The 25,862-nt window shown below is 39.7% G+C and overlaps 1 protein-coding gene across 1 annotated transcript in view; it reads right to left on the reverse strand.

The window, feature by feature from the left end:
- Positions 1-25,862, reverse strand: part of MACROD2 (mono-ADP ribosylhydrolase 2) — a 1,973,048-nt gene that overhangs the window by 549,911 nt on the left and 1,397,275 nt on the right. Inside the window, 1 exon segment of the mRNA XM_063101974.1 lies at positions 22,326-22,356. Within this exon segment, the coding sequence (XP_062958044.1) occupies positions 22,326-22,356 (31 nt within the window).

Below are 25,862 nucleotides of genomic sequence, written 5' to 3' on the forward strand. Positions count from 1 at the left end.
GCACCTCAGAAACACTTGAGTTGTTGAAAGGCTGAGCTATTAATTTATTCTTACATTACATGATTTGCTCATTTGTGGGGGTGGAAGTGGATGAAATAGGTCTGGCTTTAGTCAGTGGGAAAAAACTCATTATTTTGTAAAGAATAGATGAAAGAATAAACACAATTACTCAATAGCAAGAAGACGAAAAATGAAAATCTTATCCTAGAATTTGCCTAAAGTATATATTAAAACTGTTTGAGATACAGAAACACACATATCATATTCTCACACTCATGCACAAACACACACATAGTGATATAATTTTCTACCATACATAATATGTATGTATATATAAACACAAAATATATAATACTACATCCCTATAAAATATAGGTAATAATGGAAAAGTGTTACCTTATAATTATCTGGTCTAAAGAAGTGAAAAGCCAGGTGTTAAAATTAGGAGCTTGTTTAAAGCCCGTATATACCCAAAATCTTTTTCAAGTAATTTATGTTTTTCTTTAAATCAATATGTGTACATAGGTACAAGCATATATTTATGCTTTTTGCAGTGAAATATATACAACTTCTCATTCAGTAGCTTAGGCATATAAAGTCTTTATTATATGCATGTGTGTAAACATACCTACATGTGCTTACACATATAAACATACTATATACATTGTATAGTGTGTATGTATGCATATATACATGTATATGTATGTTTATCTACATGTGCAATATATATGTGTGTGCATATATACACATATATACATAGTTTAACGTGTGTGTGTGTGTGTGTGTGTGTGTGTGTGTGTGTATGTTTAAAATGTGACTAGGTCATTAGAAGAAAATCTGAGTCAATTTTTAAAAATCATCTTGAAGTGGGAAGGTCTTCCTAAGTTGGAAACCATGTAGAAAAAGACTGAAAATTTGATTATATTTATAGACTTATAAATGAAGTGAATACTTTTTTTTTTTTTAATGCACATGAAACACAACAATGGCTGCCTCATAAGAGGGATACTAGCAAGTTTTAGCTGGAAAGATACTTCTTACAATTTTTATGACATTTTATATGAGGGTACTTCAAAAAGTTTGTGGAAAAAGAGTTAAAGGAGTTTCAAGATGGCGGCGGCTGCAGCGGCTGGCGCGGAGTAGCTGAGGTGTAAAAGGTGGCCACTGGGCCTCAGGCAGCCGGGAAACTTGTGGACCTTCCTCTGGCCATCTCTTAAGGGAGGACTGCTGCTGCTGGCCGGTCGTGGGGGCTCAACGCCACTTTGCCCCCGGCAGGAGAGGCTGCCTCATTTACCGGCAACAGCTTTGAAGTGTGGAGCAGGAAAAGAACTGATTCTTAGCTGCAAAAGCGAGTCTTGAAACAGGGAACACGGCGCCAGGGCTGCTGTGGATGCAGCCAGGATCCCGGAGGCCGGGGCCGCGCTGAAGGCGGCCAGCTGCCCTATTCAGGATTCGAGGTTTCAGGCCGGTATTAAAGAAGATTCCTGGGAGCGCCCGAGCGGCGCCGCGACTGAACAGCCCGAGGCGGCAGCGCCGAGAACACGGAAGGCAACAAACCAGAGACAGAGCGAGCGCCCGACCTGGCACAGCACTGTGAGTGATCCCTGGCACAGCTCTGTTCGGGGGGTGGTTGCCCACCCGGCTCCCGCCTGCACCACCAGGCCACTCACTGCCCCAGTGCTGCCTCCATTTTCCCAGGTGCGGGCAGCTCCGCCCTGATCGGCCATCACTGAGCCCATTTGCTTGGCCTGGCGCGGGGCTTTCTGGACCCTGCGGGCCCGGCCTCCTCTCCCACTCCCTCCGCGGTTCTCTGGCGGGGCTGGGGGTGTGGGGCGTCCCGACCAGTGTTGGGAGGGCTAGGAAATACGGGCGGGCCGACTGTCACTCCACCACACCCTGGACTCCGGCCCGGTAAACTTCCTGTTACTGGGAGGCAGATACCATCTCTGCGACCACCAGTTTGGAAAAAAGCCTAACGAATTTCTGGTTGGGAATAGTGTGGTAGGAGAGTTCCCAGGTCCGCTAGAACCTGCCGGAGAGCAGGCTGCAGGCGGGCACTAGACTCGGTTTATACCGGGGGGATACAAAGGTGAACAAGACCCGAGAAAGATCTACACAGTGCTACAAAGGCACCCAGAGAGACCGGTCGTCTGTGCCTAGCAGAAACCTGGTAGACTTCCTGGGCGAGGCGGTGCTGAGCAGGGTCTTGAAGGCCCAGCTGATAGACGAGGGGTGCAGAAGACACACCCCAGCCCAGCACAGTGTGCACAGAGGGGGGAGACGTGCGGCCAGGGAGGCGGAGACTCGACAGAAACCACACACCCGGTGGGGTCGCCACTGCACGATCTAACAGCCTGGGCCAGAGCACACGGAACGGGGAGAAGTCCTGTACAGAAAGTGAAAGCTCAACAGAGATCACACACCCTGTGGTGCGTGATCCACCAGCCCAGCAGAGTACAAGCTGACCAGAAAGGTGGATCCCCGGAGAAGCCCAAGACCCGAGGCAACCACACACACAAGACACTAGAGGCCAACTGAGCAGTCACGGCGGGAGCCATACCAAATTGGCAACCACAGCAACATCCTAGTTAGTCATTAGTCTCAAACCGGTGGACTGTGAAACCCCCTGCCACAATGAATAAACACCAAAAAAAAGACACCAGAAATACAAAAAATCAAGAAAGTACACCACCAAAAGTTAATAAATCTCATACTCTAGATCCTATAGAACAAGAAGCCCTTGAAATAACTGACAAGGAATTTCGAGTGATAATTCTAAGGAAACTGAATGAGATACAAGAAAACTCAGCTAGACATCATGATGAAATGAGGAAAAGTATACAGGATCTGAAAGAGGAAATATACAAGGAAATCAATGTCCTGAAAAAAAATGTAGCAGAACTTGCTGAACTGAAGAAGTTATTCAGCGAAATAAAAAACACAACGGAGAGTTTAACCAGCAGGCTTGTCGAAGTTGAAGAGAGAACCTCTGAACTTGAAGATGGGCTGTTTGAAATAACACAAGCAGACAAAAAGAAAGAAAAAAGAATCAAGGACATGGAAGAAAATCTGAGAGAGATATCAGACAACCTCAAGCGCTCAAATATCCGAGTCATGGGTATTCCAGAAGGGGAGGAAAATGGAGATTCCATTGAAAACATATTCAACAAAATAGTGGCAGAAAACTTCCCAGGTATAGGAAAAATCACAGATCTTCAGATCCAGGAAGCTCAACGATCTCCAAACGTATTCAACCCAAAAAGGCCTTCTCCAAGACATGTCATAGTCAAATTGGCAAAACTCAGAGACAAAGAGAGAATCTTAAAAGCTGCAAGAGAGAAGCGTCAAATCACCTATAAGGGAGCCCCAATCAGGTTAACATCAGACTTTTCATCACAAACCCTAAAAGCTAGAAAGGAATGGGATGATATTTTCAAAATACTAAAAGACAAAGATTGCCAGCCAAGAATACTCTACCCTGCAAGGCTATCCTTCCGAAATGAGGGGCAAATAGTACATTTCTCAGACAAACAAAAACTGCGGGAGTTCACTACCACAAGACCACCCTTACAAGAAATCCTCAAGGGAGTACTGGGTTTGGTTCCTGAAAAATAACTACCACTGCCATAAAAACCTAAGAAAAATCTAAACCCGCTAGTACAATAAAAATGGCATTCATGAAGAGAAAACAAGCTAACAAAAACACTATCTACAACCTAAGGAACCAACAAACAAAGAAACCAAACAGTAAATCAGAAAGCAAGGAACAAAAGACACCTAAGACAACCAAACAACCAATAAAATGCTAGGAATAAATCAACACCTTTCAATAACAACTCTTAATGTTAAAGGCTTAAATTCCCCAATTAAAAGACACAGACTGGCTGACTGGATCAAAAAGCAGGACCCAACTATATGCTGCCTACAAGAGACCCACCTCACCCATAAAGATTCACACAGACTAAGAGTGAAAGGATGGAAAAAGATTTACCATGCAAACAGAAAAGAAAAACGAGCTGGAGTGGCTATTCTTATATCTGACAAAATAGACTTTAAACTAAAAACCATAAAAAGAGACAATGAGGGACACTACTTAATGATAAAAGGACTGATCCATCAAGAAGACATAACAATCATAAATATGTACGCACCCAATGTTGGAGCAGCCAGATTTATAAAACAAACTCTATTAGACCTAAAGAAGGAAATAGACACTAATACCATAATAGCAGGGGACCTGAACACTCCACTGTCAATATTAGACAGATCATCTAGGCAAAGAATCAGTAGAGAAACACAAGATCTAAACAAGACTCTAGACCAATTGGAATTGGCAGATATCTACAGAACATTCCACCCAACAACCTCAGAATATTCATTCTTCTCATCAGCACATGGATCATTCTCCAGGATAGATCACATATTAGGTCACAAATCAAGTCTCAATAAATTCAAAAAAATTGGAATTATCCCATGTATCTTCTCAGACCACAATGGATTAAAACTAGAAATTAATAACAAACAAAACTTTGGAAACTATACAAACACATGGAAATTAAACAGCATTCTACTTAATGACATATGGGTCCAAGAAGAAATCAAGCAGGAAATCAAAAAGTTTATTGAAACTAATGAAAACAATGATACATCATACCAAAACCTGTGGGATACTGCAAAAGCAGTATTGAGGGGAAAATTTATTGCATTAAATGCTCACTTCAGAAGAATGGAAAGATGGCAAGTGAACAACCTAACACTTCACCTTAAAGAACTAGAAAAACAAGAACAATCCAATCCTAAAGTTAGCAGACGGAAAGAAATCATTAAGATCAGAGCAGAACTGAATGAAATTGAAAACCAAAAAACAATTCAAAAGATCAACGAATCAAAAAGTTGGTTTTTTGAAAAGATAAATAAAATTGACAAACCATTAGCATGGCTAACAAAAAAAAGAAGAGAGAAGACTCAAATAACAAAAATTAGAAATGAAAAAGGCGATATTACAACTGATTCATCTGAAATACAAGGAATCATTCGAGACTACTATAAACAACTATACGCCAACAAATTTGAAAATCTGGAGGAAATGGATAAATTTCTGGACACACACAAGCTCCCAAAACTGAATCGTGAAGACGTAGAAAATTTGAACAGACCAATAACAATAAAGGAGATTGAAGCTGTTATCAGAAGGCTCCCAACAAAGAAAAGCCCAGGACCAGATGGATTCACAGCAGAATTTTACCAAACATTCAAAGAGGAATTGACACCGATTCTTTACAAACTATTCCAAAAGATTGAAACGGACGCAAATCTCCCAAACTCATTCTATGAAGCAAACATCATCCTGATACCAAAACCAGGTAAAGATATAACCAAAAAAGAAAACTACAGGCCGATATCCTTGATGAATATAGATGCAAAAATCCTCACTAAAATACTAGCAAACAGAATACAGCAACACATACGTAAAATTATTCATCACGATCAAATGGGATTCATCCCAGGGATGCAAGGTTGGTTCAACATACGCAAATCAATAAATGTGATACACCATATTAATAAACTCAAACACAAGGACCATATGATCATCTCTATAGATGCTGAAAAAGCATTTGATAAAGTTCAGCACTCAATCATGACAAAGACCCTCTATAAGTTAGGTATAGAGGGAAAGTATCTCAACATAATTAAAGCCATATATGACAAACCCACTGCCAATATCATCCTGAATGGGGAAAAGCTGAAAGCTTTTCCTTTAAGAACAGGCACTAGACAAGGATGCCCACTCTCACCACTTCTATTCAACATAGTGTTGGAAGTACTAGCCAGAGCAATCAGAGAAGAGAAGGAAATAAAGGGCATCCAGATTGGAAAAGATGAAGTCAAACTGTCCCTGTTTGCAGATGACATGATCCTATATATCGGACAGCCTAAAACCTCTACAAAAAAACTGTTGGAATTGATAAATGATTTCAGCACAGTAGCAGGATACAAAATCAACACACAAAAATCAGTAGCATTTCTTTTCTCCAATAGTGAACATGCAGAAGGAGAAATCAAGAAAGCCTGCCCATTTACAATAGCCACCAAAAAAATAAAATACTTAGGAATTGAGTTAACCAAGGATGTGAAAAATCTCTATAATGAGAACTACAAACCACTGCTGAGAGAAATTAGAGAGGATACAAGAAGATGGAAAGATATTCCATGCTCTTGGATTGGAAGAATCAACATAGTGAAAATGTCCATACTACCCAAAGTGATATACAAATTCAATGCAATCCCCATCAAAATTCCAAAGACATTTTTCTCAGAAATGGAAAAAACTATTCAGACATTTATATGGAACAATAAAAGACCACGAATAGCCAAAGCAATGCTCAGCAAAAAAAATAAAGCTGGAGGCATAACACTACCTGACTTTAAGCTATACTACAAAGCTATAATAACCAAAACAGTATGGTACTGGCATAAAAACAGACACACTGACCAATGGAATAGAATAGAGAATCCAGAAATCAACCCACACACTTACTGCCATCTGATCTTTGACAAAGGCACCAAGCCTATTCAGTGGCGAAGGGACTGCCTCTTCAGCAAGTGGTGCTGGGATAACTGGATATCGATATGCAGGAGAATGAAACTAGATCCATACCTCTCACCGTATACTAAAATCAACTCAAAATGGATTAAGGATTTAAATATACACCCTGAGACAATAAAACTTCTTAAAGAAAACATAGGAGAAACACTTCAGGAAATAGGACTGGGCACAGACTTCATGAATACGACCCCAAAAGCACGGGCAACCAAAGGAAAAATAAACAAATGGGATTATATCAAACTAAAAAGCTTCTGCACAGCAAAAGAAACAATTAAAAGAGTTAAAAGACAACCAACAGAGTGGGAGAAAATATTTGCAAAATATACATCTGACAAAGGATTAATATCCAGAATATATAAGGAACTCAAACAACTTTACAAGAAGAAAACAAGCAACCCAATTAAAAAATGGGCAAAAGAGCTAAGTAGGCATTTCTCTAAGGAAGATATACAAATGGCCAACAGACATATGAAAAAATGCTCAACATCACTCAGCATCCGGGAAATGCAAATCAAAACCACATTGAGATACCATCTAACCCCAGTTAGGATGGCTAAAATCCAAAAGACTCTGAACGATAAATGCTGGCGAGGCTGCGGAGAAAAAGGAACTCTCATACATTGTTGGTAGGACTGCAAAATGGTGCAGCCTCTATGGAAAATGGTATGGAGGTTCCTTAAACAATTGCAAATAGATCTACCATACGACCCAGCCATCCCACGGTTGGGAATATACCCAGAGGAATGGAAATCATCAAGTCGAAGGTATACCTGTTCCCCAATGTTCATCGCAGCACTCTTTACAATAGCCAAGAGTTGGAACCAGCCCAAATGCCCATCATCAGATGAGTGGATACGGAAAATGTGGTACATCTACACAATGGAATACTACTCAGCTATAAAAACGAATGAAATACTGCCATTTGCAACAACATGGATGGACCTTGAGAGAATTATATTAAGTGAAACAAGTCAGGCACAGAAAGAGAAATACCACATGTTCTCACTTATTGGAGGGAGCTGGAGATTGATATGTGGATTCACACACACACATACACACACACACACAGACTGGGGGGGGGGGAGAGGATATAACAACCACAATTGTTTGAGGTTGGTGCAACGGGCAAACAGAGGGGACATTGTCCGGGGGGAGGGGGGGAGGGAGAGGGGAGGGAGGTTTTGGTGATGGGAAGCAATAATCAGCTACAATGTATATCGACAAAATAAAATTTAAAAAAATAAATAAATAAATAAATAAAATAAAAAAATAAAAATAAAAATAAAAATAAAAAAAAAAAAAAAAGAAAAAGAGTTAAAGATACTACAAATCTTTCCATTAACTTTTTGAAGTACCCTCACACTGCTGTATTGTTTATTACCATATGCATAATGATTAAAAGCACTTCCTTTTTTAAAAATGCCCCTCGGTCTCCTGTTATCCTTGGTAACATTAGTGCTACATGAGTGTAGAGATGTTCTAGTCGTGTGTCTTTACTAGGAGCCCTCTCAAGGCTGGGTGGTGATCACCAGCCCTCCAATCGATCACTAGCCACGGCTGTGATTCATTTCAGTGCCACGGGTATTTATTCAGTGTGTTCCATGTAGCAGGCACCAAACTAGATGGTGAGGGGAAGGCGTGCCTCATAGTCCAAACTCTGGTAACTCAGTCTAGACACTAGTGAGTTTCCGCGTTTGAGGATAGGAATGAAAAAATTAATAACTACATCTAGTGATTTTTTTTTTATATATAGACAACTTGTGAAGTACAAATGATGTGAGCAGTCATTAGGCAGTTTGATCATCTGCTCTCAGACACTCAAGACTCTTAGGAATGGTCCCCTAAAAGGAAAGATCACCATCTACAGAAACATTATCCTAAAATGACTGCAAGGAGGATCAATGCAAACACCAAAATCCCAACTTTATATAGTAAGAAAAAAAAAAAGACTTGTTTGGTTGCACGAACTATAAGAAGAAAAAAAAAAATCCTAGAATGAAATAGAAGAACTCTAACTTACATGTTGTCTATGTTCCAAACTGTTTTTTTCCCCTTTGATTATTTGAAACTTATAATTCATATTATCACAAGATATATGGTAATTTCATTGTCAGGACAAGCCCCAAAGTGATTTAATTTGTAATGAAGATAGAGCATTTTTTTAAAAAAAAAACAAGAAAATGCCTGCATTCATTCATTTAACAAGAATTTACTGATTCTCTACCATTTGTCAAACACTGTGCTGGGAGCTGGGACATAAGGGTGAGCAAAACCAGACATTAACATAGATAAAATAATTACCCCAACAAACATAAACTTCAGTTGTAAAGAGGGCTGTGAAGAAGAGCCATGTAACACCATGAGAGCTGGAAATAAGGTTTGATCCACTTGGGGAGGTCAGGGAAAGCATCCCGCCAGAGCCATGCTGTGGTGGTTCACCAGCTGCAGATGCAGTGAGAAGAGCTCTCCAGGCTGAGGTTGCCAACTGTACAGCAAAGCCTGGTGGGAAGGACTGAAAGGCGGCCAGTGGGGCTGGGTGCAGAGAGCTAGAGAAGCCAGGCATGAGGTGAGACCAAGCCAGGGCTTGAAGACCATATTGACAGCTTTGTCTTCATCCTAAGGAAATGTGCTCAGAGTTTCAGATTGGGCTCCTAGGAACACATCTCCACTACTGGAGGACTCAACTCTCCCACTTTCTACCTTCCAAGCAGTAGGAAAGGAAATTCTGTAACTCTACATCATTAATGGTGAGTTCCATAGCCTGTAACATGGTGTTCCAAAAAAGGGGGAGCTGGGGGGATGGAGTAGGAGCATGCAGGTTCTAGCGCTGGGAACTGGAGGAAGAATGTCATGGCCTCTCATTGGGATAAATGCTTTGGCATTACATGGGCCTCAACAAGTCTCTATTTACCTCCTTTGTTTTCTTCTAGTAGCATGAAGGACGGGACCACCATCTCTTACCATCAGTCACTTCCCTGCTAAATTTCTTCTCTACTTCACCCCAGCGGTTTCACTCATTTTATCCCCTTTTCCCAATTTCTTAAGCAAGCACACCATTTCCTGGGGTTTCCGAGGGTCGTTACTGCTGGAGACAAGACAACACACTAGGGTACAAAAGGTCAAGGCCAGTTTATCCAGCATTGCAGCTCCACTGGGTGCTGGACTTCCCTCCTGGAATGGAAGCTAGGTGGGGACTGTGATGGGCTTGTGGCAGAGAGTGAGATGGGGACAGGGGCTGGAGGAGACCTTGCTAGGAAAATACCTGAGGGAACCCCCATCTTCCCACATACCCAGTTGCTTTTAGCAGCTCTGCCACTGGGGCCCCACGTGAGATGGGCACTGCCTCAGGTGAGATGGAGGGCGTGAAATGAAAGGAGTTGGTGGTGTGAGCAGGGGACAAAGCACACTAAGTGGAAACAGGCATGCAAAGGAGCTCCCTGGGCACAGGTTTGGCTGTACGTCCAGCTCATCCTTCAACTGTCTCTGCCTGCCTGGGAACGGCTGCCCCACCATGAAACTGCCATTTGCTTGCTTCAGCCTCTTGGCATTTTGTCTCTTCCTGTTTTTCTTCCCCTTCCCCATCTTCCACGATCACCACATTTCCTACTTCTCACCTCTCACTATGGCTGAACAGGTGGTTTAGAGTGGGGTCTGTTGGGAGACAGACCAGGATATCCCTACACACACCACACACACAGCCCGCTCTTAGGTCCCAGGACTGCCTTCAACATATGCAGAGAGATCTAAAAAAAAGCATTTCAAATTGAGCATTTTTACATTTCCCAGACCCTTGATGCATATCACTGTTTTATCCTGGCAATGGGGTGTATTTTCATTGTTTTATGAAGGATGGAAAAAGCTGATGAGTCCTCATTTCCTTCTACACACAACATGAGACAACAGCAACTCTGCACATCTCTCTTTTTTACTGTGAATGAGAGAATAAAATATTTGCAAAGTTGAAAAAAATTGAGAGGCAATAATTCAGGATGCTAACCTTTCCCTCTGGCAGTGCCAGCAGATCTTTCTAGCTTGCTAAGGGATTCTGAATTTGTGGAATCTTGGAGCTCCTGAGCTGCTGGTGATCACTTTCACAGGTTCCTATAATTATATGCAAGGGCTGGCATTTGCAAGGTTGGTCAGATGCCTGGCTTTTCAAACTCAGGCATTGGCCATGTGCCAGAGGCCCCATAAACCACAGGATGAGCACCTTCCTGAGGGTTAATAGTATATGAAGATTTATTGAAAGAGTGCTGTAAAATTACTTAACCGGTAAGCAATGGAAAGCATCTTGTTTCAAGAATTAGGTTGCAATGTACTCATGCTTTAGAATGTAACGTGAGATTTCTACTAAAAAAAAAAATATCCTCACTCGCATAGGCTATGTCCTATACCCTGAGGAGGATGCATCAACTTTACCTTTAAAGGAGCTTTGATGACAGAGTGCAAGAAGCACCAATACGATACAAAGAAACAGGAATGTGCCGGTAACTTCTATATTAACTGCATCTTCATAAGTTACCGATGGTGAGCCCAGTGGCTGGGGTAGTGTAGTCCATATAAACAGGATCTGGCTAGAAGCAGCAGCTTGGTTAGAAGAAGAGGCAGAGGTGGGAGTAGGGGCCCAGAAAAAGTGTGGGAATTGTGACCCTTACAGGCATAAGTCTTTGGAACTCTACTCAGTTATGGAAGAGCCTCAGTTCAACTCCTTTCTTTTCTTCTAATAGCAGGAGATATCTATTAATATTATTCCCATCTAACATATGAGAAAGCTTGGAACTGAATTTCAAAGAAGGGGTTAGTGAGTGCACCATCCTGAACTCTAATCTCATACCTGCCTGATTCCTAAACTTCTGCCCTGTGGGCTGGACAGAGACTTGATCTCAGTTCTTGCATCAACTAGTTGAGTGCTGCTAGGCAAGTCACTCAACAACCTTGGGTCTCATTTTTCCCAGCCAGGAAAATAAGGACCTAGGACAAGTATGATTTCCAAAGTGGCTTCCAGCCCCAAACGCCTACAATCTTAGAAAAAAATAAGCAAACAAACAAAGTGCAAGTTTTATGGGTGTTTTGAGCAACAAAAAGCAAGCACTGGGCTTTTTTTCTCTTTAAGCCAAATGGCTTGGTAACTTATCTACTCCCCAAGGTTTTTAGGAAGGAAGCATGAACACCTACTGTGCAGAAACACAATTTGGTTTCATCCATAAGAACCTACTTTCTTCTAATATGGAGCTTCACCTTTGAGACCACATGTAACCCCAAGCACTTTGTCTGTCTTCCTGAAAGCTCTTAGTTATTTACAGGCAAAACAAAATGTTTCCTTTTCATTCTTACGGTTTAGATAAACTTTAGGGAGCTGGGAAATGCTTAAGCAAGTTGACTTCATTTTTTTAAAACAATTGCCTACAGTGGTTATGGCTAAATATAATGTAGAGAGCATGATATGATCATATTACAAACAGGCTTCATTTCCAGACAGCTTAACTAACAGGCCTTACCACAGGACCCAGAGGTGGCTGAGAGGGGACACGTGGCTTTCAAAGAAGCAGCAAAAGCAAGTCAACAGAAAGCAAGGTGGCTCTCATGATAAGGGACCACTGACTGGGGTCATTCAGAGCATAAATAAAGCCTCCTTCAAATATTGTTCAACAGTGTGGACACTGTCAAGAATCTGGATAACAGCAGTGAATAAAATATTTGAAGCGTCTGCGCTGAGGGAACTCAGGTTCCAGTAAAAGAGTAATAATAATAGCAATAATAACAAAAATAACATTATTAAAAATAATAGCAATAATAATTGTTACATGCTTATCTTTTTATGTCTGACACTTTGAGCACTTTAAGGCATTATCTAATTTAATCTTTACAACAACTGCATGTTATAAGCATTATTATTCTCATTTGACAACTAAGGTTACTGAGACCTAGAGAGATTAAGTAATTTGCCGGAGTTCACACAGCTAGTAAGAGATAGACTCAGAATTTAGATCTAGTTCTGTAGGACCCTAAAACCTATGCCCATAGACACTTTGATAGTGCCCTCCCTCTCCAATGTTCTTTGGTACTCTAAGAGAACTCTGAGTTAGTGATATGTAAAGGCTGACGACACGCAGTGATACAGACCATGTTTCAAGAAACACACATCACTGCATAGGTCAGCAGGACTCCAGAACCATCAAGCAAAGGTAGCTTCTGAAGGGGCCTGAGAGAAGTGAGGGAGGCAAATAATGGAGACATGGATTGTTTCAGGAAGATTAAAAATTATGTATTTTTAGATATACAACAAAGATTAAAATTTTACATATGTACATTATAATTATGCTAAAATTAACTGTATATAACCATTATTCATAACAGCCAAAAAGTAGAAGCAGCTCAAATGTCCATCAAACTGATGAATGAACTGTGAACCCTGTAAGAACCAATCCTTTGAGACAGATCCTGAGTGGCTAACTGGGTCCACAGTCTGGATGGAGCTGAGCAGCCATTTGGTGCCTGGAGGTTACACACATGCCCTGCATCCTCAGGAAAACCTCAAGCTGCACAATAGTTGAACTTCAGGGCTTTCATAGCTGTCTGTTCCTGTTTTCATTGCCAGGATCAGCTGTTGCTGAAAAGTCCCATTTTTCCATCTGCACCTGACTGGTAAACTGTGACCTGTGATCAGTCTTAACAACCACCAGTCAGGATTGAACAGGCTTACATCTTTTATTTGCATAGTGGTCTGGACTGGGAACCTGGGCAGCAAACTTCTCCATGGAAGACAGCCCCTCTCTTTGTTCTGGGAGAGCTCACTTTTCATTTTGTGCTGAAGGCTACAGATCCCCAGTTTGCAAAATATTCACCAAATAAAGTCTCTATCTCCAAATTCTTTTCCAGTGAAATTTTTAACAGAATAAAATGTGGCACATAGATACAATGAAATAAAAAATAATTAATTACTGATACATGCTATAATATGGATGAACCTTGGAAATACACTAAATGAAAGAAACTATTCACAAAAGACCACATATTTTGTGATTCCATTTACATGAAATATTCAAAATAGGCAAGTCTATAGAGAATAAGATTAGACTAGTAGTTGCCCAGGGCTGGGGGAGAGAAGATAAGGAATGACAGCTAATATGGGGTTTCTTTTGGGGGTGATGAACATTTTCTAAAATTAGATTATGATCATGGTTGTACAGCTCTGCGAATATACTAAAATCATTTTAAAAAGAAAAATTTTATGTTATGTAAATTATATTTTAATAAAGCTGCTTAAGAATTAACTGCATGTAAAAGATCGGGATCTGCTATTACTAATTGACTCTAACATTATCTTCTTAAAATCTAAATAAAATCATTCCTTACAGTAAGTGAAAAAATAGGAACCAGGGTGTGATTGACTCAGTGACTACTGAATCCAGAGTCTGTTCTCTAGAGTGGACAAAACAGGTCAATAGCTGCCCTTGCAATTGAAGCGCTACCTATTTATTTTTTAGCTGTTAAACAATTATCTATTAAGACCTCCTCTACATCCAGCTCTGCGGTAGGTGCTGGGATTTAATAATGACAGAGCTTAGAGCCTAGTTGCATAAGCTAAGCCTTAATGACCAGAGAGGAAATCCTGAGTAAAAGGAAAATGAGTTTTACTGAAAATGTAGTAGCTTAGGAAGAACATTTAGAAATGAACCCAGGTCAACAAATTACAGAAGTGAGGCAATTTCATGCTGATTCTGTTAACTTCAGTTTAATTTGCAGTCATTTCTAGGAAACTCTCCCTGCTGGCCATGGCTGAAATGGGAGACAAGGTATAAACTATTATTTTCAATTCTAAAGATTCTAAGGAGACTTCCTTTGACTGTCAAAGGGGTTTAGATTCTTATTCATATTATTCTCTCTCTCTCTTAGTATTTCCACTCTACTATGATCAGCCTTTGCCCTAAACTCACATTTCCCTACAGTTCTTAGGTACACAGGATGTTGATCCAATATCAGTTCAGGACCCTGGGTATGTTTATAGATAGATGTAGCTTCGGGGACTTAAGGTGTTACAGAAACAAATTGCAATTGATTCCTCCAAGGACTGCTATGGAAATGGGCCAGAATTACAATGTAATAAATGATGCAATTATTTATTTATTCTCAGTGTATTGATTTCGGTTTCCAATTATATGTCTGAAAATTTTGCAAGGAGTGTGGTGCCAAAAGATGTAAAGAAAATTGAGGTGAGTTCTAAGTATCTGAACATACTGGCTAACAGCTAATAACAGGTCACTATCCTGATGCCTTAAGAATTTCATACTTTCAAATTTGTAATTTTTCAGGATTATAAAGACAGTTTTATAAAGTAGATACTATCAAAATTACCAAATTTTTTTTTTTGCAAAAAAAAAGCACCCATGTTGGGTAGGTAACATGCCCCTAAATTAAGTTATCTGTGAGTGATCTCTGTGATTTAATTTACTTTTCTTTTCCCCTGGAGTGGTGAAATCTAGAAGTCCATCAAAATGCAATGCCCCTTCTTTTCACATAATAGAATTGTAGTCAGACATGTGAATTCCAAACTAGACTAAATTTTCCAAACTCTTTTGCAGATAGGTTGGTCATAGGACCAATTTCTCTCCAATGGAAGGTAAATAGAAGTGATGAGTGGTACTTTGGGCCCAGGAGCCATACATTGGTGGGTGTGCCCATTTTATATACTACTTTTACCAGAACCAGGGAAGGTAAGTACAGGAGAACAATGCCTTAAGGAAGGAAGAGCAACCACCTGACATCACGGTAGATTCCTGGTTTCGTGAATGGTACAGTGGAACAAATCCCACAGCAGAATGTTTACTCCAGAAGTGTTAGCAAAGAAAGAAATCAACATCTGTATTCCCTAAGCCACTCTATTTTAGAGCCTCTGTGTTATAGCAGCTTAACTTTACCCTAACATGGTCTCTTTCAAATGCATTTCAAGATACATTTTAAAAATAGAATCACTGATTATGAAAATCAATTTCCTAAAGAGTTAAACATACTTGACTTCTCTAAGAACTGTCAAAATTATTTTTGAAGTTCTTTCTAAAGAGCTGAGCTATGTTTAGTTAAACTCACCCTTCAGATACAAGCATTTACAAGGAGCAAAAAAAAAAAAAAGAGTGCTGTTCAAGACTGGATGAGAAAAATGAGCAAGTACATAGAAATTATTCCAGTGATCAAACTGAAAGTGTGGTCAGTTCTTAAATACTCCCAAACAGTCCTTCAGAGAGAGCTTCTCACAGTGTTTCTACTTTCAAGGCACTGGAAGATATTCCCAGAATTACTGCTAAATGGACAGGCTCTGTGATTTACTGATGTAGTTTTCCTGTTTCCTTAAAAGGCTTAATGGTTTCATGCTTCTTCTATAAGGAAAGTTGTTTTTTAAATATAGCATAACAGTAAGTGGCAGCCTCAAGGAAGAGGTGGGTTGGAATTCACTTATGCCTTCTAGTCCTTGGTCAAATTTTTACTTTGACACAATGGCAAGGGAGCTCAAAAACAGCAAGAAAGTTGTCATCTTTACTACTTTTTGAAATGCTTAATCTCTTAGTTAAGTCCCCAAATTGTTCAGTTGAAACAGAGCACAAGAAACATTGTCACTGGTTCTCACTGAATCTGTAGCACCAGAGAGCTAATTTCCAGGATTTTCATTTCTTTTGGCAGATCCCCTGGGGGAACCTGCCCGTGGGTCTCACTGTTATTTTTATGTAGCTGCACTGACATATACTGTTGTTGGACACCTGAGACTATTTTCCAGAGTGAAGACAGTACTCTGGTTTTCTTAGTTTGATGTCTCTCTAATACTTAAGACCCAGGTAGCTTAGAGAGAGCAGGAGAGGAGTATGCACTGTGTTTTGTGGGATATGTATATGTGTGGGTTATGTGTATATGTGTCTGAGTGTATTGGAGATAAAACTCTCTATCCAAACAGTAAACACTCAGAGGGTTAGCAACCATTCTGTTGCCACAGTTTTGTTGTCTGTCAAGCATTCTCTCCTCTGCCTCATAAGGCCAGCTCATAAAATAATATTTAAATGTGATTCAGCTCGCTTGGTTAGAGTGTGGTGCTGTAACACCAAGGCCACAGGTTTGGACCCTCATACCAGCCAGCTGACAAAAAAATAAAATAAAGCAAAAGCAAAATAAAAACAAATGTGATATAACAGGGATGGATTTGGCCCCAGCGCTGCATGTTCCTAGGGAAGTAAGTTATGCTGATTCTAATGTTACTCTGCCTTGTGGGCCAGCAATTAACTCAAGGATTGCCAAGATCCCTAGCATTTCTTATAGTGGGAATAATTGGGCAAGAACAAAAAACGCAGGATGCCAGAGAAGAGTTTTTATGAGAGAGACAGGAGTCATCATTTAACCACCCGAAAGGAGGTTTTCAAAGCAAATGGAAATATCAAAGAAAAGAGAAGAAAGCTAAAGGGAGGGGCGGGCTGGTAAGGGGATGAAAGGCACGTGCACTTTTTTGTCAATTTTGCTCTGGTTCCCAAATGTGTTACATGAAACAGACCTTCTGGCAAGCCCAGAATGGTTGTCACACCTTCTCAAACCTGTCAGCATTTAAAGCCGATGGCTGGCATTCCCTTCACATCAGCAATGAAGAATGGCCTGATTCCTTTCCAAGTCATGTCTATGAATTGAGACAGATGTCCTGATAAAAATATTTGCCAAGTACATATACGGTTTACAGAACATCACGTTAGTCTTCTCTTTACCAGCTAGAAGCTGAAGAACAGACTTGCATCCACACAAGGGATTACATTAGAAAGTTGTGGCCTGGTGGCATTTGGTGGAAAGCAGAGGGTGGCCAGGCGCTTTGGGAGAAACAGGCCTTCCACACTGATAACAGAAACACAATGAATGAATATAGGAGCTCTTCACTTAAGTTACGCTGCACTTCGATTTTTCCTCAGATTTTCAGCCAATAACTCAATGTCTGGAATTCCTTCCCCCTCAAAAACTGCCACATTGTGCCTGGAAAGCAAACTTCAAATTATATATATTTTTTTCCTCCAGAGAGAATATTTTCCCAATTTTCAGGTACTCAAGGGATACACTTTTCTGCCTGGACTTCACTTCTGCTAACTCTATTGACTCTCGTAAAATGGACTAAAATTATTTTTGCTGTTAACTTCTCCGTAAAAATTCCATTGCCATGTATCATGTCTAGCCTCTGGTGTTAAGCTTATTAGCACCAGAGTGTCCAAATCAGGCTCAAAGTACAGAAGGCATGCATGAGGTCTGAAATGTACATCAGGGAAGTTCAGATCTGTCCCTCAGAGACAGGTGTAGAGGCCAATTCAAATTTTGAACAGGAATCTGAACGTTTAGAGTCTCTGTAAGCCTCATCTGGATCTGTTTTTCCAAAAGTAACCTAGGCCTTTCTGTGGTGTTTAACCAAATGTGGCTTTTCATCCTGAGTGTAAGCAGGCTGTCTGGTGTCCTGTGGAACCATCCTGGAAACATTACACTGGAGCAGCAACAGTGGTCGCTGACAGAGTAAAAAATGTCTGGTTCCTCTTCCAGAGGAACTTCAAAGGAGGCAGGGCCTGCTCCCATCACATCTCCTCCTTAAATCAGGTTGAGTTGCATGGTAGATCTTCTTCAGTCTGTGTCTTGCAGAAAGGTTCACATGGTTTTGTTGCATTTGAGGGCTTGCCCCTACATAGCTGAGGAGTGGGAGAGAGGCTGGGAGAACACTCAGCTTATCCTGTGGTCCTGAGTCCACCCAAAGCACTGGTGATGGGCCAGATCCTCCAGGCACACTTTGAATGTGGTGGTGATGTCTGGGTTTCCATGAAATGGGAATGCTCACTGTTGAAATCACCCTGGTACGAGAGATCATCTTGGTGGTTAAATAACCAAACCCCTTCAAAAGATGGCTCTGCCATATTCAAAATTTTGTTCTAGCAGAACTAGGGTCACGGTGGATTTGCAGGCCATAAATGTAAAAGTGAATATAAATCCAAAGCAAAAGGGTATCTGAGAAATTACAGCAGCTGGGGAGGTTGGCTGGGTCTAGGGCATGCTGGAAGAAGTCAGAATAGGGCCACATGGCTGGCCAGCTGACCTGTATATCCTGAGCTGACCACTGTCCAAGGGACCATAATAAACCACAAAGGGGTTTTTCTTAAGTGAAGTAAAGTGCTTTATTCCCTTTGGCTCACTAACTGAATAACTTCTTGAGTGTCCATTTTACCTTCTCAGGGTAGATACTACCATGCCCACAAATATCGTTTCCAATTTGAGAATGGTTTTTAGAAACACATTTGTTTTGCCTAGAATAAAGATATTTGCCCACTAAGAAAATACCAACTGGGTAGCTTTCTCTACTTGTTACTTTGCCAATCAATAACTCTGTTTTTCATATCTTCATTAGGCAACAATTTGGGTTACAATCATTATTGTCATCAACAGCAAATATTTGCTGAGCCTCTCCTACAGACACAGTGCTTTACTAGGCAGTGGGTGTGCAAAGAATATGCACAAGTGAATTCCTGCTCTTTAAAATATTTCAGTCTTGCTGCAAGCACAGAATATATAAGCAAAAAGGTACGGAGCAAAAATGAAGGAGCAGTAGATAACTGCTCAGATACAAATGCTGAAGAATTTCAGAAAGTATAATGACTGCCCAGTGCTGACATACTCAAGGAAGACATTGCAGAGATCAGGCTTCAACTTGTTTAAATACGTTTGGTGTGCTTTTCTTTAAGGGTTGGGATAGAAAGCAGTGATGGTCATGGTGCGTGTGAGTTTGGCGGGCATGGGTGTGTGTGTGTGTGTGTGTGTGGTGTAAGAGGTACATTTTGAGAAGGAACTCAGGATTAGACCTTGCTATGTATATGACATGTTCTGAGATTCATCAAATCACGGATGGGTCACAGAAGATGTGTCCACGGTGGGTAGGTGCCAAGAAGTTTCTCAAACTATACTCTGGAGAAAACACTAATCCAGAGAAAGGTTGAGAGAAGAATAATTTCTACGGTCAAATAACTTCAAGAAATGCTGCAAACTAAAGCCTCCTTTTCAAGATGCAAAGAAAACTGTATATATAAATTTTTTAGCACATCAATTCACATCCTTGAGAATTATTTTTTTCCTCTCTCATGAATTTTGAAGGCACTAGTTTAGGAAGATATATGAGGGTACTTCAAAAAGTTTGTGAAAAAAATATATTTGAAAGATAATACTAATCTTTCCACGAACTTTTTGAAGTACTCTCATATGAAGTGTCCACTGTTGAGGCTAGGAAGAGTGGACATTAACCTGCAAGTAAGGAAATGTGACCAAAGGCTCCTGAGCAGAGGGGAAACATGCACCAAGTGGTATTTTTGAAAAATTAATCTAGCAAGTTTGGAATATGGAATAAGAAGGGCAAGGAGTGGAACCAGGAGACTATTCTGAAAACTTGTTTTAAATCCATTCTAGTATGATGCGAAATGTTTGGAAGTTTTGTTTGCTTGAATTGTAAAACTTTTCTTTCCAGCTATGGATCATTTTCTCTGAATAAAGTATTATCTCAAATCCTAATAAATTAAGATAAAAGTAAATTGATATGGTTAATAGAGGAGGAAGAGGAACAGGATCCTGAATAAATGCAAAAAAATGACAAGTCTACAACATATGGCTCCTGGATGGAACCAAGGGTTAATCAGAAAGCTTTAACTTCACAAGGGACTTATGAAATAAACTGCAAGCACAGTGCTGAATGGTCGATAAACTATAGAAAGTTGAGATAATCTAAAAGTTACTAAAACAGCACGTCATGGAGCTAAAAACAAACCTAGGCCTCAGGTCCCAGTAGGGCTAACCAAAGGCAGCATGGCACCTAACCTTTGTGGGTATCGGCCTTCATTTTAAATTTAGCCCAAAACAGGGGAGAAAGTGATAGGTAGCCAGGACATGAGAACTATATTCTTTGACCTAGCACTGTGAAATGACCAAGCTGGCCTGGTACAGCCATCTAAGCCGGCTACTGTGACCCTACCCAACAGTCTTCAGCGTTTCCCTCTCATTTACCGCAATGGAGTACTGAGCCAGTTATTGTGTTTTAAGCCGTATTATTCTCTCTAGTGTGAAATTCCTGTCCTGCAGGTATTAAAATTGATCACAAACCACTTTAGATTTGATTTAGTTCTCACTGTCCACTCTGGAGCCTCTAATTTTATGGTCCTCCTATCTTCCTTTACTATTCTGTTTTCCTTTCCCAACACACCAGTTTTTTTTTTGTTTTTATGGTATATCATATTAGATAAATTCTTCTTTTGAAGCTCTTTGCACCTTGCCATATGATTTTCAGAAACAAAACAGAAATTAAAAGTCTGACAAGGTAATAAACATAGAAGATATGTAATATTTTGCATAGTATTTGTTTAGGCAGTTGGGTTTTTGTTTGTTTGTTGTAAAAAAATCAACATTGTGATGAAAGAATGTTCTCAAAATGAAAACCATTTCTGCAATGGAGCTGATTTGACTCTAGATAAGGTAAAATAGAGAGCTGTGCTCTTTACTGGGCAAAATTTTGCAGATAATGCTTCCTTTAAGCAAATATTTAAACTTTCTTACTGGGAATTTACGAGGCAGAGAGAACGGTCATGATGGGGAAAATTGTGCAGATCAGCCCTCTCCGGCCCAATGCCCAGGCTGTTTCCACAAAGATAGGCTCTAGTGGAATCTGGAGAGGAAGAGGGCACACCTTAAATTTTTAAATAGTGTGACCAAATCTTTCTCCACTTAATCTGATTCAGGCCTACATTTTCCATTTTTTTTTTTCCATTTTGTTCTCACCAAAACCTTCAAAAAAAAAAAAAACACCAGATTTAAAAAAATCAAATCTCTTCCCTTTGACACCAATCTAGGTATCCCTCCCCAGCCCTCCCCTGCAATAATAAATTTTCTTTTTTAGATTTTTTTTTTTAGATTTTTAAATATTTCACTTTTCACCTGAGAACCTCCACGTGAGAAGTCTAAATTCAGAAAGGTCATAATCCATTTTGCTTGGAATAGAAAACCCTACAATGATAAATACAGTCCAATTTACCTTAATATTGTAAAACAGACTTATAAAAAAGGCATAAAAAACATCATTATAGGTGAAAGAATATTTGGAGAGATTTAGGCTAGTGAAAACAAGTGATTAAAAAACATTTTGCTCCCCACTGTAAGTGAAGCAGTCACTACTTAAAATAATTCATCAATAGCAGGAAAAAAATATTTGTAGGTTATTAAAATTCCTTGTTTTTCTTAATAGTCACTTCTTTGGATTTTTTAAAAATTGGAAGATACAGATACATGCACGTGTATGGATTTTAATTTTTCTATTACTTTGTAATTTATAACAAAATAATGATAATGCTAGACTTTATGTTCATTATTCTTTTCCTAAAATAAAACTTGACTTTATTAAAGAAAACAATATTATAGCGCAGTCCAACCAGAACAAAAATTTTTGCTTAACAAAACTCATCAAGCCACAGTGGTTCAAATCATTTCACATGTTATCCAATACAACAAAATTCAAGAACATAAAAGAATTGTAATAGTGTCTTGAGATTCCTTAATGGGATTGGACCTGCATTTTGAATGTCTTCAATTCACAGCAAAATATATTAATCAGAAAACTTATTTTTCCAGTTAGCCCCTGAATTAAACAACAAAATAAAGAAATAAAAACATCATCAAAAGCTAAATCACTTACCATAAATGCCTGTTGAGATGCAGGGAAATGCCTGTGAATAAACCACAAAAATAACAATAAATTTAAAAGGAATGACTCTGCCTGACATCATCTATCTCAACATCTATTTTACTTGATAATGAGATGCACTTACATACTTTGAGCTATGAGTTGGAGTAGGAGACACTAGAAATAGGGACATTTGATTAACTGAATACTGTTCCTTACCAGCAATTATACCAACTCACAAGAACCAACTGTTAAATTATCTTGTGAGCCAATGGTTACATAGTCATTATTAAGAAATTAAATCATATAAGCCTATGATGAAACAAATTAAATCAAATCAAGATACCCAAAAGTCAGAACTCATCACTTCCTAATTATGTTGCCGCATTTCACTATTACCTATGCTCTTAAGATTATTTATGTCTATCTCATGTGTATGGGGAATATTTGATAATTTTGGCTCTTGAGCACCTCTTCCTAGCTCTATGGTACATTATGTTGCATTAGTGGCATGAAACCTGAAAACATCAATTGGCATTCATGACAAAGGACAATTGAAACCATAGCCTGAACCTCTGCTCCACCATTTTCTGCCATGTGAGACCCCAGGTTTGCTGTAAAGCCACCACCAAAGAAGACCCTCACCAGGCAGGTTCCCTGGACTTTGGACTTCCCAGCCTCAGAAACTTTTAAACTCTCAACTATGAGTGAGGCAGTTGTAGATGCCATTGATGCTGCTGTCACCTAGGACACCACCAAGGACACTGCAGACACGAGGCAGGCAGTTTAAACCACTGGCACCACTGCCTCCCCATGAGGTAACCCTACTGCCGCTGTGGATACTGCAGATGCGAGGGAGGTAGGTGCAGCCACCAGCATCACTGTTGCCCCCACAACTGCAGTGTTGTCCATGCTGTTGCTGCAGACACCACAGATGTGAGGGAGACAACTGCAGCCACCAGCATGGCTGCTAGCTCCATGAGGTAACCTAAATGCCACCAAGAACACCAAAGATGCCAGGGAGGCAGTTGCAGTCACTGCCACTGCTGCTGCCTCTGTGAGTTAACCCAGCTGCCACTGCAGACCCCATAGCTGCGCAGGCTGCCCCTGTGCAAACTGCAGCCAAGTGGGTGTCTACTGCAACCACCACTGCTGCAGTTGCTACCACCACTGGTGCTGCCAGGTAGTCACCATCATGGTATGAGCAGCTGGAATACTGCTACCACACAGGAAACCTGCCAAAGCCCCTGCCACAACCACTGCCACCATGAGGGTGGACTGCTACCACAGCAGCAGCTGCAGAAGCCATTGCTACTGTGCAGGTGGACCACCAACCACTCAAATGAAATGACATGAAGCTCACCAGCCGAGTTCAGGGAAAGAGAGTAATAGAAGAAGCAACTGTTCTACCAGATGACGAGGCATCAATGTAGAGATACTAAAAATATGATAAAACAGGAAAAAAAATGAGTCCACCAAAGGAATACAGTAACTTTCAAGAGCCAGGCCCCATAAAGCACTAAACCATTAAAATGACTGAAAAGGAATTCTCAGTAAAAATCTTAAGAAAACTCAATGAGATACAAGAAGACACAGTTAGACAACACAATAAACTGAGCAAAATTATCCAGGATATGAAGGAGGAAACCTACAAAGAGATTAATACTTTAAAAAAGAATGCAGCAGAAGTCATGGAACTGAAGGAGTCACTCAACAAAATGAAAAACAAGACTGAGAGCTTAAGCAGCAGGCTAGAGCAAGCAGAAGAAAGAATTTCTGATCTTGAAGACAATCTCTTTGAAATAACTCAAGTAGACAAAAAAGAAAAAAGAAAGGAATTTTTAAAAATGAAGAGAGATAGGAGATAACCTTAAGTACACAAACATCTGCATCATGGGTCTTCCTGAAAGGGAGGAGAACGGAAAAGGCATTGAGAATATATTCAATCAAATAATAGCAGAAAACTTCCAAGGTAAAGGGAAAGACACAGATATTCAGATTCAGGAAGCTCAAAGATCTACAAACAGAGTCAATCCAAAAAGGTCCTCTCCAAGGCACATTATAGTCTAAATAGCAAAACTCAAAGACAAAGAGAGAATCCTAAAAACAGCAAGGGAAAAGCATCAAATCAATAGCAGACTTCTCAACAGAAACTCTATAGGCCAGAAGAGAATGGGATGATATATGCAATACTAAAAGAAAAAAACTGCCAGCCAAGAATACCATACCCAACAAGGCTATTGTACAGAAACGAAGGAGACATAGTATATTTCTCAAAGAAAAACTGTAGTAGTTCACCACCACATGACCAGCCCTACAAGAAATCCTCAAGGGAGTCCTGCATCTGGAAACCAAAAAATGATAATAACTTCTATGAATACATAAGAAGGAACATAACCCACTAGTATAACAAAAATGCAAAAGAGAAAGAGCAAAAAACCACCTTCAAAAACTAACAAACACTGAAGGCAAACAATAAAAAGGAAAGAAACAAAAGATAACTATAATGCCCAAATAAAAATCAATGAAATACCAGAAGTAAGACAATACCTTTCATTAACAACCCTAAAAGTAAATGGGTTAAATTCCATACTCCAAAGACATAGTCTGGCTGATTGGATTAAAAAGCTAGACCCAACTATATGTTGCCTACAAAAGATTCAACTTGCCTGCAAAGATACATAAAGAGGGAAGAGACGGAAAAAGATATACCATGAAAATGGAAATCAAAAATGACCTGGAGTAGCTATTTTTATATGGGATAAAATAGACTTTAAACCAAAAACTATATAAAGAAACAAAGAAGGCCACTAAATAATGATAAAGGGATCTATCCAGCAAGAAAACATAACAATCATATATATCTACCCAACATCAGAGCACCCAGATATATAAAGGCAAGCACTATTAGACCTAATGAAAGAGATAGACCCTGATACAATAATAGTTGGGGACCTGACCATTCCTTTCTCAATACTGGGCAGATCATCTAGGCAACAAATCAACAGAAAAACACAAGATTTAAACCATACTTTAGACCAATTGGACTTGGCAGATACCTAGAGAACATTTCATCCAACAACTACAGAATACACATTTTCTCAACAGCACACAGAACTTTCTCAAGGATAGACCACATGTTAGGTCACAAATAAAGTCTCAACAAATTTCAAAAAAAAAATTGGAATCATTTGAAGTATCTTCTCAGACCAATGGATTAAAACTAGAAATCGACAACAAGCAAAACCCTGGAAACCACTCAAACAAATGGAAATTTACATATGTGCTCTTGAACAACATATGGGTCTAAGAAGAAATTAAACAGGAAATAAAAATTTCTTGAAACTAAAGAAAATAAAGACACATCATACCAAAACCTGTGGGATGATGCAAAAGCAGTTTTAAGAGGGAAGTTTACTGCAATAAACACTTACATCATATGAATAGAAAGATTTCAAATTAACAATCTAATGCTACAGCTCCAAAAATTAGAAAACAAGAATAATCCAATCCTAAAATTAGTAAATGGAAAGAAATAATTAAAATCAG

This window comes from Cynocephalus volans, chromosome 1 (genome assembly GCF_027409185.1).
Source record: "Cynocephalus volans isolate mCynVol1 chromosome 1, mCynVol1.pri, whole genome shotgun sequence".
NCBI classification, from domain to species: domain Eukaryota; kingdom Metazoa; phylum Chordata; class Mammalia; order Dermoptera; family Cynocephalidae; genus Cynocephalus; species Cynocephalus volans.